Below are 13,656 nucleotides of genomic sequence, written 5' to 3'. Positions count from 1 at the left end.
GGTAGCCTAAATTCATGACATATGTCATACACAAATTGAGCTATAAGTAAACAGAATATTTAATTCCACTGTGTTTTGAAATAGTCACTTTCTATCATTTCACAGGTTTCGGATAATATGGTTTGTATACTGTCAGTTTTTTGTCTTGCCTTGTGGTCGGTGCCAGTGAATCAGGGTGGATGTGTAAGGAAAGTCTGAAGTCCCTCTTAAAGTTTTAAGTGACCTCTTGACAGTGCACGGCGACCGAATGGAGCAGCGAGGTCGGGCTCGGTGTGGCGCGGCTGGTCTGGCTGGGAGACGTCGGGCTGATGGACTGCGGAGAGCCGGAGAGGAACGCTGGAAGGTGCGCATGCAGCGCCGGGATGGGCGCAAAAGAAGCTGGAGCGGGTTTGATTGGCACAGGGATCGCCGGTAAACTTTGCGCGCCATGACTCAGGGATTTGAGTGGCACTCCATAGGCAGTATACTCAGCATCTATCACGTTACTGCTATACATGTGGGGCCATGCCGTGGTCAACTGATTGTGTATCTGATAACCCGTAGACATGGGCTGCATGGTGGAGAAAGCAAGGCTTCCTGGCATTTTGTAATCTCTGGCAATGATGTTTTCAATAGCAAAGGGGTGTTTGAAAGTGGAGGGTTGAGACACACTTAAGTTGTAGCTGGTCATCTGAGGTAGATGTGTCCCTAAAGCGGTCATTCTGAGTTTCGCTTGTTGCTGGAGGTAATGCGCCGCGTCTGAGGGTTTTTGCAGGTGCTCGGAGGTGATCATCACTTTGAATCGCTTGCGGCGCCTCAAGAAGCTCCCGTTTTCAAACATGTCACCGCAGCTGGGATGGAGAGCCCAGAAGCTGCCTTTACCCGGCTGGTCCGGTCTCCGAGGGATCTTGATGAAGCAGTCGTTGAAGGAAAGGTTGTGGCGAAGAGAGTTCTGCCAGCGCTGTGTGTTTTCCCGATAATAAGGAAACCTGTCCATGATGAACTTGTAAATTTCGCTGAGCGGGAGCATCTTCTCCGGGCAACTCTGAATGGCCATAGCGGTGAGAGAAATATACGAATACGGCGGCTTCTGATCGCTGTACGTGTTTCTTCCAGGACGAGGCATTTTCCCGAGTGAATTAGGCTACCTTGAGTTCAGTGATGAATATCTTCAAAACACTCCGAGTTTGTTGAAAATCGCACACTCATCCGAAGTAAAAAGTCAGACATCTTAATAGGCTAAATACAGGTGCCTCCGCTGACACTCACTTAATATCCATTCTTGTAAAAAGTTTTGAGCAAGTTAGGCCTCTGCAGTGCGTTTCATTCGTTTGTTTTAGGAGTTTGCGAATTGCTGTCCATTATAGGCTAACCTAACTTCAGCACAGAATCAAAATCTCAAAGTCTTCTCTCATGGTCTCACCCGGACTTCTCTGTGTGTGCTAAAGTCTGTGAGCGTCTGTCCCCCTTTTTCTGTGTCTTCTCAAGAGCCCTCTGTGTTGTCACATGACAATCTTCCTCAAAAGGAGGGGCGCGCGCACTGTCTTCTGAACAGTTTTCATTTACACCTCTTTCACACGACCCGCTGAACCAATAATAATATTCACATCTGCCTGAGAATAGTGATCTGCAAGACGCGACTGGATGTGAGATTATGGCATCTGGCTCTTGTGCACGTGAGCTTTATAAACATACACAGAAAATGGACTGCCAGTCATTTAAGCACTTTTGGCTAGAGACTTTGCGGTGACTTATTTGTCCGCACAGCAACCATAATTCAAATCGTATATCGACATTATTCTCCCGATTTTTTTGCTGAAGCATAACTTTTTCATTATTTGTTTTTATTTCTACTTTGAATATTAGACTCTTAATTAAGTTTTATTTATGAATTTATTTAAAATGTAGGCTACATTTATTTTATATAGCCTACAAAATGTTTCCATAGCCTGTTTTTATTGCAACACCTTTATTTTCATAATTTCTCGTCATTTCTACTCAATTTTCAACTCGTTTTTCTTCATCAGAAATTAAATTTAGTGTTAAAAAAAGTGTGACTTCTGATTTTACTTAAACTTTAAGACGCCAATTAAACTTAAGCTTAGAGATCACTTTTAATTAGCTAATTTAGATATAACCATAATTAGGCCTACTGCGTTTCTTTAGGAGGTCTGTGACTGTGTTCAAGTCATTCTTTAAAGCTAGACAATCACTCAGACCACACGCAGACAGCTTCCCATTCACACTGAAGAACGGAACTCATGTGCATATATATAGCCTGGAATAGTTTCTATAGCCTCGATATCTTCATATCATAATTAGAGCGTCGGCGTGAGGAGGATCACTGCTACATATTTCATAACTATTTCTTAATAATTTTTTATTATTATAAATTTTTTTATTAATAAATTCAGTTAGTCAACTTAATGTCTTCTAACGGATGAAAATGCATTTTATTGCCGGCTATTACGAATTAACAACATTAGAGAGTTTAAAGGGACTAACTTTATTTTTTTTTATTTTTTTTTAACATTGTATGTTTTATTGTAAATCTTAACCGATAAAGGCTAGTAGTGTCCAGGATATAGAGAATGTGCACAGTCGGAGAAGTGCTGGCATTACAACGGAATGAGTGTGTGTGTGTAAGCAGATCAGTCCTAGGCCTATAAGCAGACAAGGACTGTCATAATTGGTTTGAGGAGGGGTGACGTCAAGGGCCTTTGAATGGAGGATGAATTTATAAATCATAAACCAAACTATGGAGTTCTTTTATCTTTTTATAATGGCACACTTAATTTGAGAGAGATTTCTAAAGACCCCATAAAATATGAACATGCATTTACAATGCACAGTTGTAATAACAACACTAATAATAAAAATAATCGTAAAATATTTTCTAACCTCAAATTACTTTTTAACTTATTAATTAACATTAAAAAGGAAAGGTCATTAGCTCAAATTAAGTCAATTTAGCGAGCCAAGTAAATATTTAATCTGTACTCCTGTCTTTTATTGTTGTCATCAATACATTTGGAAAGGCATATACAGCTGGAGGAAGGAAGCATTGAATTATACAGAATGTACTAGCATTCTCCAAATGCTCCTGATGGAGTGCCCATGTATGTGTGTGTGTGTGTGTGTGTGTATAGATGCTGCAGTTAACCCTTGACCACTACAGCACCGGGTAAGACTGGGAGCAGGTTGATGCCGTATGCCGTGATGAATTATATTTAGTCTAATGGAGAACATGTGACGCATCTGTGTCTGATAGATGAGACTGGCCTGTAAATATAACCCACCGATAACACCATGTTGCCTCATCCTCAGCCAGCTCAGAGCCTCGCCTATTCTTTATAGCTTTTTGTGCTTGTATTCTGTTCTTTACTGCATTTACTGGTCTTTGGCTATATATATATTTTTTAATTTCATGATCAGAAAGTTCTGGTAAAACTTGTTAAAATATGACAAGAATTAAAGAGTGAACTGACTTAAAATACCAATTCCTATTCACAACTTAATAATGCTTTTATATAACTTGATGGGGCAGCTATATGACAGGTCACCAAGAGTTCATGAAGATACCAAGGATCGTCTGTCTGTGGCTGTCAGCATTACAGCAACCAGGCCTCACCTACAGCACAGGGCAACAATTTGTAGTGTAAGAATGACAACAGTCCTGATAAAGGGTTGACAGGTTAGTGTTGTGAGGTGAAAGATTCCTGTAAGAAGTGGCTGAAGAAATGTAAAAGTAAACTACTGTTCAAAGATTTAAAGTTGGTCTGATTTTTTTTTTTAATGTTTTTGAAAGAAAGGCTCACCAAGGCTGCATTTATTAGTAAAAAAAAATACAGTAAAAACAATAGTGTGGAATATTATTACAATTAAAAATAATCGTTTTCCTTTTTAAAATGTAATTTATTCCTGTGATGGCAAAGCTGAAAATGAAACAGAAATGAACAAAGAAAAAGTATTTATTGAAAATTTACAGACCCCAAATTATTTTGTGAAGAGGCCATTAACGTGTTTGTTCGTTTGTTTGTTTTTTGACAGACCTATCTAAGATCATCAGAGTAGCTTTCTTTTTTTTAAAAAGGCCCTGTGTAGACCAAAATCTGTGATTTTTGATTAAATAGTTAGATTTAAGATTTGTGTGCCTGACATCAGTGAGATCAGATGCTTTGTCATTTAAAATGAAAACACTGAGTTGTCAGTTTCCCTCAGAGTTATTGTAATTAGATTTTAAAGGGGATTATTGACCTCTTATTTTGTTCTCAAGAGTCACAGAACATACTCTCCATGGTGTTTGTTTCTGCCCTCTTGTTTATTAATGCTCAAGTGTGTCTGCTTAGAGGTGTGTGTATGTATGAATGCGTCTATGCGCATACGTTACGCTCTCTGATAGGAGTCTGTGCGAGTGGCTCTGAAGTGTGCTGGCTGATGATGAGCATGTTTCATGCAAGGATGCAGCTCTTCCTCCTCTTAAGACAGCTGTGCATTTCTTCTCTCAGATGGTAATGAGACCAGAGGATGTATTGTGCCACTGTGTGCACCCTCTCAAATGCAGTGGTAATGCGTGACCATGCAAAGGTTTTTCATTACAAAGAGCCTCATCCTGAGGTTTGCCATTGTGACATTTCATTCTGTCATTTTTGGCAGATGCTATTGTTGTTTTTGTTAAACTAAAACTATTAAAAAATTTATTTCATTAACTGAAATGAAGCTGAAATAAAATAAAATATAAAAACTTAAACTAAAAGTGTTGTTTTGAAAACTAACTGAAGTAAATTTTAAGTGCTAACATTTCCAAAATGATAATAAATTGAAATAGAAAAAAACCCAAAATATAATAAAATGACAAAAGCAAATAACTAATAAATAAATAAATTAAATTAAAATTAATTCAAATGACAGCTGAAAATATAAAAATAAAAGCTAATTCAAAATATTAATACTAAGTAATAATGAAAAAATCTGACAAATCTGAAAAATATTTTAAAATCTTGATATTGGTCTCTTTTGAGGTCACAAACTTTCTTGTATTTCAGATACTGAAACAACAATTAACAATTGGACATTTATTTGAAAACGAAATGATGAAATTAAATTGATATAATATATTTGTATTGGGAAATAGAGATACATTGTGCTGACTAGAAGCAGTACTACAACAGTTCTTTAATTGGCACCCTCACTTCTACTCAGAGGGCATCATGAATATTTAATAAATAATTAGCAACATCATTTTTCCTCGGGAGTCATCACAACTCTAACTGCTTTTTGAATTAAATGTTGAGCAACGTTATGGGTGGTTCCTGTATTCTGTGATGTCAGGAGAGTTAAAGCAGTATCACTCTGATCAAAGAGCTTTAATCATTAGGCTAGTCTGTGTGAGGCTATAGTGATATGCTAATGAGATATCTCTTTCAGAAAACATGCTGGGAGGAGCTATTCTAATTAAGGAGATTCAGAGGAGCAGCCTTTTCACTTGCATATTCATTACAGTAAATGCACTATGCAAATCGAATGTGGTAGTGTGGTAATGCCCTGTTAATTTATTCAAATTTATCAGATCAGATTTCAGATTTATTAGAACACTTGTAAAATGGACCACTCTAATTATGGCAATGTCTCAGCTAGACCACTTATCTGGATGTGCATTTGTGTCATTGTCCGAGATGAAAGATTATGCTGTTTTTGGTATTAGATCAATAGTAAAGTTCATGTTCTGTATGATAATATAAATCTCAGTCCAAGTATTGTTCATTTTTTGTAATCATGGACATTGCTGATGAATAATTTTGCACTCATTTCTTTTGGAAAAAAAGGTTTGTCAAATTGTTCAAATCTCACAATTATGCTTGTATTGTCTTTAACTATAGAAAGCCTATCATACTCATATGCAAAATGCCTCAAAATTATCAGTATGATCAAAAGTTTGCTGACAAAACTATTTTACACAACCTGCTGTTGTCTGATTGATAGTTTATACTTTTTAAGCAAGTAAAATGCCTTAAAGGTACTAAAGTACAATTCTAAAAACATACCTATTCTTTTTGATGTGAAAGCTTTACTGATTTTTATAATGTATTTTTTATTTGTTTATTTATTTATTTATTTTGTTAGTAATATTTCAAGATGAACACTTGATGGACTGAAGCAACTGGATTATCCATACAAAATTTTCTTGTAGAAAAAAATATGATACATTATTTTATATGTCAATCATCATTATTGCGTTGCATTATATGTTTTGCCTCCCACAATAAAAACTACAGAGCTTATAAGCATTTAAATATCGTCTTGCTAAGACATTTTATTGGAAGTGACAGCTTTATGCATTTTATGAAAGTTGTCTGTTATACTGTTATGTAGATCTCATTGATTTATTTTACAAGCTATCAGAATTTCATCTTCATTTTTGGCCATATAAATATCAGCAGATTTATATTTTTTGTTCAGTTTGGGCCTCTGAATAACATTGAGGTATTTTTTCCTCTTTGAATATGAGCTCCATATTCTCCTGTATCATACTATATGAGCCATTAAAAGCCTGATGTATCATGATACTTAATAAAAAACACAGTTTTAAAAATTTTAAGTTCAATAAACTTCCATTTCCAAACATTTTTTTTTTCTAAATATTATTTAATTTGTCATTATTTCATATTATTTCATCTGCTTTATGGGGTTAACGATTTAAGTTTCAGGGGAAAAAATATTATATTGTGGAAGTGAACTGCCTCAAAAGGCATATTAAAAATATAAAAGTTTTTTTGTTTTTTAATTTTTTGGATCTAAATGAAATGATACCCATCTAATTTTATCGAGCATCCATGAGTGGTTAATACAATATGTTGTGTATTCTTATCCCGCCTCCACTGATGACCCAAGCTTTCTTAAATACATACATAAATACACAGTGCTATCTCTCCATCATCGCCACACACACACACACACACACACACCTCCTCCTACCACCATCTCTCCACCTGCCATATTAGCAGGGTGAATTTATGACATCGTTAGCTTAAAGTATTAGCTATGCTGGGACAGACCATGACTTTTATTAATTAGATTAATCTAGAGGCCCTTACTCAGAGTGTGATTAACTCTGCATGCCCCAGAGAAACATATCTGTCCCCTTGCTAAGGTTCTGACATGAGTGGCACAGCGTGACCTCTATACCCTTCCTATTAATTATCCAAACCTGGACCTTTTTAAGGGTTAATCTTCAGGGTCTGAAAGAAAATATTATTACAAACCTGATGTTTGCAGAGCCAAAAAAAACCTTAAACTTCACATTCATCAGAAATAACTGTAACCGCATCGCACACACTACAAAAGCAGTATAAGCACGTAACAGACGTCGTCCATTCTTTATCATAATCATGCTGTCTGCATGAAATTGCTTGAGCGACAGAACCAGCCCACAGTGGAGCCACAGAGAGAGAGGCACAGAGCCGAGGTGATGGATACACCGCCGTGAACAGGAATAAGTGCGTTTGTGTGCTTGATAAAGACGTGAGAGTGGCGAGAGGTGGAAGCTGAAGCTGATTAAAGGAGGGAGAAGCTCCACTCCATCTTGTCTTGTGTCTTGCGTGTCTTATGATATCTTATCATTAGTTCCCCTGACAGTGATTTAGCAGCTGCTATTCTCTCTCATTGCCAGGGAACAGTGTTTAAAAGTAACCTTCTTTTAATAATCGTGGCCATTTATCACCTCCGCTGCTGTCAGAGTGGAGTGGAGGTAGTCAGACAGTAGTTTTGTGGAGTGTGTGTGATTTTCAGGCCTAAAGGTCTCAGAGGGCTCAGTCCAGATAGAGTCAGGAATCATCAGGCCTTCAGAAGAATATCTGCTGAAGCTGAAGAGTCCAAATATCATCAGCTGAATCAGAATGGCTTATCGGACACTTTCCTGATCCACCTAAAGACATAAGGATTTATTACAGTGGCAAAAAGCTAAATAGCTGATATTGTAATTTCACTTAATTTTACAAACAACATGTTGTCTAATATCACATGTACTGTTTCCCACAGCATAAATTTGTATACATAAAAAAACCATTTTTATTTTGTGTGTGTGTGTGTGTGCGTGGGGTAGTAGGTTGGTTATGTCTTGTATCTTCAAAGTATGAGATCAGTAGCTCTTCCATGGAGTACAGATAAGGTTAATCATGAGCCATTCTGACAGCACTCATTTTTCCTCAGCCATGTTTTCCTCCAGGTGTCTGTGCTCTGAACTGCTGTATTCTCATACACTGCATGCATGTGTGTGTCTGTGTGTGTGTGTGTGTGCACCTGGTATTCATCACGTCCTGGGGACCAAATGTCCCCACAAGGATAGTAATACCAGTAAATCTTAATCTTGTGGGGACATTTTTTGGTCCCCATGAGGAAACAAGCTTATAAATCATACAGCATAAAGTTTTTTGAAAATCTAAAAATGCAGCATGTTTCCTGTGAGGGCTAAGTTTAGGTGTAGGGTTGGTGTAGGGCAATAGCACATACAGATTGTACAGTATAAAAACCATTACGCCTATGGGATGTCCCCATAAAACATGGAAACCCAACGTGTGTGTGTGTGTGTGTGTGTGTGTGTGTGTGTGCGCGTGCGTGTGCGTGTGTCCGTGTGTTCTTCCCTGCACATTTGAGGAGAGATGAATGAGACTGTGTTGGATTCGGGGTAGTTGGTGTGAATGTGTTGACATTTTGTCAATACACTATTGGCATTCCGGTTAAGCTGAGGATTAGGCAGATAAATGTGTAGTAAATGGATTGTTTGTTGTTGTGCCCACCATAAATCAAGTAGTACCACTTAAACACACACACATACAAGGTTTAGGGGGCTCTCTTTCAAGTTATTACTTCACAATGGCAGAAAAGGCAGTACAGTAGGACCAAAAGCCATTAAGAGACTTACTCTCATAAGTAAAATGACACCACTTCTCATGATTTAACTGAACCTCCAACTTCATACGATGTGTAGTTCTGTAAAAATATTGGACTTCATTTGTCTATGCTCTGCTTAATCTCATCATCAGTGTGAATTAGCACATTAATGTAGTTTCTGCAAGGTTTATGAATGATAATCTATATGACACTAATGGAATGTGTTCTCTGTTCAGCAGAGGCTGAACAAGTCGTGAATCAAGAGATAATCAGAATGCTTTATGAAAATAAGATCTGCTCACTGCACACTGTAAATTAAAAGGATATCAGTAACTTTTCTCACTTGCATTTTTGGACAGCAAATATCGGAATGAAAAAAAATGAATGCAATGGTTAAAGGGATAAAACATAGTACACAAGTTTTTTTTTTTTACTTTCATGACTTAATGAACTCAAATTTTTAATGATTGTTTATCAGCAGCCAGTGCATTCCCATGACCTCGAATGTGTGTACTTGTACTTGATGCCACTTTTGTTTGTGTTAGTTTGTTTGCATGTCATATGTATTTTTATACACAGGTCAGTATTTCATTGTGTGGTGGTATATATACAATATGTGTAGATGGTGCATAGATGGATTATCTGCATTGATTATCTGCGTGTATCATTAATTATCTAGGAAGTGCTCTCAAGGTCACAGGGCTGGAAATTTAATTATGCTGCCACTTTATTAAGTGGTCCATTTAAAAATGCTGAATCGCAGTAATTAATTTGGGGGGCAATATTCCCATAGGAAATGATTATTTTTGCTCCTCCCTCCAGATTAAGGGTGTGTGTAAGCGTAAATGAACGTGCATAGACAGTATTTCATTTCTTGTATGAGTTGACAGCTGCTTTATTGGTGGGTGGTGGTCTTCTTCTTTGATGGCAGGGTCCTCACATCTATAGTATCATGTATGCAAACACTAACAGGTTGATCAATTCTCAATGTTCAATGCAACCAGGATTTCTTAATGATACAGTGCATTTAGTTTTTTGGTCTGGTTAAAAATAAAAATAAAAAATCTGCTCTTTGCATAGAAAGAACAGCACTTATTGACAATCAAGAGCATGCAGAAATTAGGTTTTGTCTACTGCTGCAAAAGAAAATAATTTCTGTATATCAAGATATGTGTCATTATGTAGGGTGTTAAACAAATAGACAATAAATTCATATATTTTTTAATCATTACTTCAATACTTTAAAAGAAAAAAATTTTTTCGACCAGGCATTAATTTAAACAAAATTAAAAGACATTTTTAATGTTACAATATTTTTTTATTTTAAATGCATGCTGTTCTTTTCAATTTTCTATCCATCAAAGAATGCTGAAAAAGATTATCAAAGTTTCCACAAAAATATTATGCAGTACAACTATTTTTAGCGTTAATGATAATATGAATTAATTCTTGAGCACCAAATCATCAGCGTATTAGAATGATTTCTAAAGGATCATGTGACACTGAAGACTGGAGTAATGGCTGCTGAAAAACTGATATAGAATCACAGAAATAAATTACATTTTAAAATGTATTGTAACAGAAAACAATCCTACTGTTTATAACTTTACACAATATTACTGTTTTTTCTGTAATGTCTACCAAATAAATACAGCCTCGGTGAGAGAAATATTTTCTTCTTTTTTTTTCTAATATGAAAGAATATACTGAAAGTTAGTGTGAACATTTCAAATCAATAAACAGCTTGTGTGGATATATACCATACACTATTTCTTTAACAATGTATTTGTTTATTATTTGTGTGATAGTTTGTTTGATTGTTTATTTACTTATTCAGTCATTATTTATACTAATCAGTCAATTGGGAGGTTTTAGTCCAATTCATTTTTCATTAATAAATTAATTCTACTAAATAAAATATACCATTGTCACAAAACAGACTCTTCTTTTTAACGTCATGGCATCACAATAGCAGAATGAGTTCCAATGAACCCACCGCACTGAATAAAGGCAGAGGAGCAGAATAAGGGGAGGCTAATCTGTGCTGGTCCAGCGGTGGGGGAGGATGCTGCACTCATCTTCACTGCTTAACCGGGGAAACCCAGAATCACAGCGCTGCGGCTGTCGAGGATGAGCTTTGGTCTGGTGAACTGAAAGGCAGTCATCTGAAACGGGGAAATATAACTGAAAACGCTGTCCATCAAAGACAATGAGCTGTCACTGGAGTTATATTGATTTTTTTTTTCTATTTGAACTGAACAGGATATGTGTAAATAAAATAAAGGCCTTTCATGAAGGTTTTCCTGGTCTTCCCCAAGATGCCATTTTCAAATAATATCAGCCATTGAAAGGATGCTATAGTAGTTTTTAACTGATCTTTTTTATTTACAGTGCGTATTTGATATTTTGATTTGATTTCTTTGATTTCAATTAAATGTGAATGTATAAGTTATTTTTTTCTCTACATCACCTCATGTCTTTTTGTTAATCAGAACTGATGACCTCAGAATCGTTTTGCATTCATAATGCTGGAGCTGCATGAGAAAATATCCAGTTTGTGGCTAATCATGTTGTTATACGGCAATGGGAAAATTAATTAAGCTTATCCCAGTCTCTGGGGCATTGTTGTGTTAATTGTTCTCATTGACTTGTGTAATTGTTTGTTTGCTGATCACATTTGCATTCTTGAAAATCCTGCTGATGAATGGTGTAATGATTGGTGATAAGCTGTGTGCTGTAAATGAGCTTGACTCATGACTAGAGATGTAGTATCACAGTACACTGCCTTGTGTCCCATATAAATGAGTTGCACTGACCCCATCTCTGCTCCAAAAGAGGTCAGAGGTCAAAAGAGGGTGAAAGTTCCCAGTAAATAACATGGGTTATAACTGAGGTCATGTAGGAACAATTTTGACCTCCAAAGACTACACTCAATTATTTTATCTATCTATCTATCTATCTATCTATCTATCTATCTATCTATCTATCTATCTATCTATCTAAAAACATTTTAAAAGGAATTATTTAATAAATGTTGACCATTATAGAAACAACATTTTGAAAGGGATAAATCTGTCTTAATCTTGCTTATTAAACAATGCTGCTGCAGTCCCATTAAAGAGAGTCTTTACACAGCAAAACAGGAGTTGTTGAAACAATATCATCCGGCAAAAGTGAGATACTAAATAAATGTTGGAATATTCCACATGCCAACAAATAACTAAACAACTGCATCAAAGTGAGGGAAAAAGCAAAAAGTCCCGCATAAATGAAGTATGAATAAATCTGTGGTTTAGTGGTCATGTTTTCTGATTTCGAAGGTAATTCAGTTTGACACAGTAATTAAATGAAGGAAGCAGCTCCCATTTCTGCCAGCCTCTCTGTATCCATCATCGTTTAAAACCCACCATCCTCCACTGCACACAAACACACGCTCAAGAGGAGATGAATAAGCTAAACGAATGCCATTATTCCAACACAGATGGAACAGAACCATTGATCAATGTTGATGGTTTGGTTTGAGCCCACATTCTCTCATTGTATCCAAATAATTGCATACCATTTTTTCATCTATTTACCAGGTGCCTTATTTGCATTCTCTTAAAAATGAAATCATTACAAGGATGTGTCATTTCAAATATCTCTATAAACACTTCCATTCATTATCAACATCAGTTTATTAAACTAATGCGCAGTGAGGATTTGACCAAATTTCTTCCAAACTATGATTTATCAGTGGTTTTCTCTGTGTAGATGCTTATTCCAGCATCTGCTGGCATCTTCATTTGTCTGTGTAAAGTGTTAATGAAGAGCTGTATTTAGGCTCAGCTTCTGCTTTTGGTTGGATCGAACCCTAAACCCCTAACCCTATGTCTTCAATGAATTTAGTTAATTAACTTAAAATGATTTATTACAACTTTTAAACTTGAATGACAAAGTTGAAATGTGCAGATATTACAGATATTGCAGATATGAAGTTATATATTTGAAGTGTTAAAGAACATCATACTGAGTTTAATTTCGTAGTTTATTTTTAATTAATTGAGAAGTCATTACAATTCATTAAGGATAGATTGCCCAGAGATGATGCTCGGAATATTTGACTGATCATGAAAGTCATGAATATTTCCACAACAGTGTCATTTCCACCACATCTCAGATGTGTTTTGACACTTTAAATGTTTTATTTTTAATGAAATGGGTGACTCCTTTGTGCTGCTTAGACAAATTTATATAAAGCTAACATTTTACGTGTACTTATAATACATTATTGTCAAAATCTTTGTTTCCATAATTGACAAAATTACATTTTGATTTTAATTGATGAATTACTTCATAAATTGCCTATATAGTCTCATATTTTACCTCAGTCATGCTTTTCATTGGCATTGTTATCTACTTAACATGGTAAACAAGTAGTTTTGCTAAAATAGATTATGAAGATTACGACGTGGTTTAAAAAAAAAATCAAAGAGAACTTTATTTGTGACCTTTTTAAAAATAAGAAAACCTCAAATCTGTTTTAATAAAATGGGAAACAGAAGTGTCCAAAGACAATTCAGAAATGTACAGTTTACAGCATCTTACAAAGGAACAAATAAGGGATTTTCATGAGATTAAAAGGGTAATAATAATGGCTTGGACTTGTCATTTGCTGCCATCTACTGGTATTTTGAGAAAATGTCAAGTTTCATCATTATTTTCACTATTTTCTCCCTCACTTCATGTGGACGGGAAATAAAGAGTGGCAAGAAATAAGGATGGATAATGTTATTGTGACTAACAAGC

General features: G+C 35.8%; 1 protein-coding gene across 1 annotated transcript; it reads right to left on the bottom strand.

The window, feature by feature from the left end:
• Positions 1-214: 214 nt before the first annotated feature.
• On the bottom strand, positions 215-1,105 carry LOC306879364 (forkhead box protein B1-like; the record flags this gene model as incomplete). Its single annotated transcript, XM_079432229.1, has 1 exon — positions 215-1,105. The coding sequence occupies one exon, from the start codon at positions 1,103-1,105 to the stop codon at positions 215-217; it is 891 nt and encodes a 296-aa protein (XP_079288355.1).
• Positions 1,106-13,656: the final 12,551 nt, after the last annotated feature.

Source organism: Barbus barbus (genome assembly GCF_936440315.1).
Source record: "Barbus barbus genome assembly, chromosome: 2".
In the NCBI taxonomy this organism is placed as follows: Eukaryota; Metazoa; Chordata; class Actinopteri; order Cypriniformes; family Cyprinidae; genus Barbus; species Barbus barbus.
Note: the sequence above shows the minus strand (reverse complement) of the source record. Positions and strands in the feature narration are given on the sequence as shown.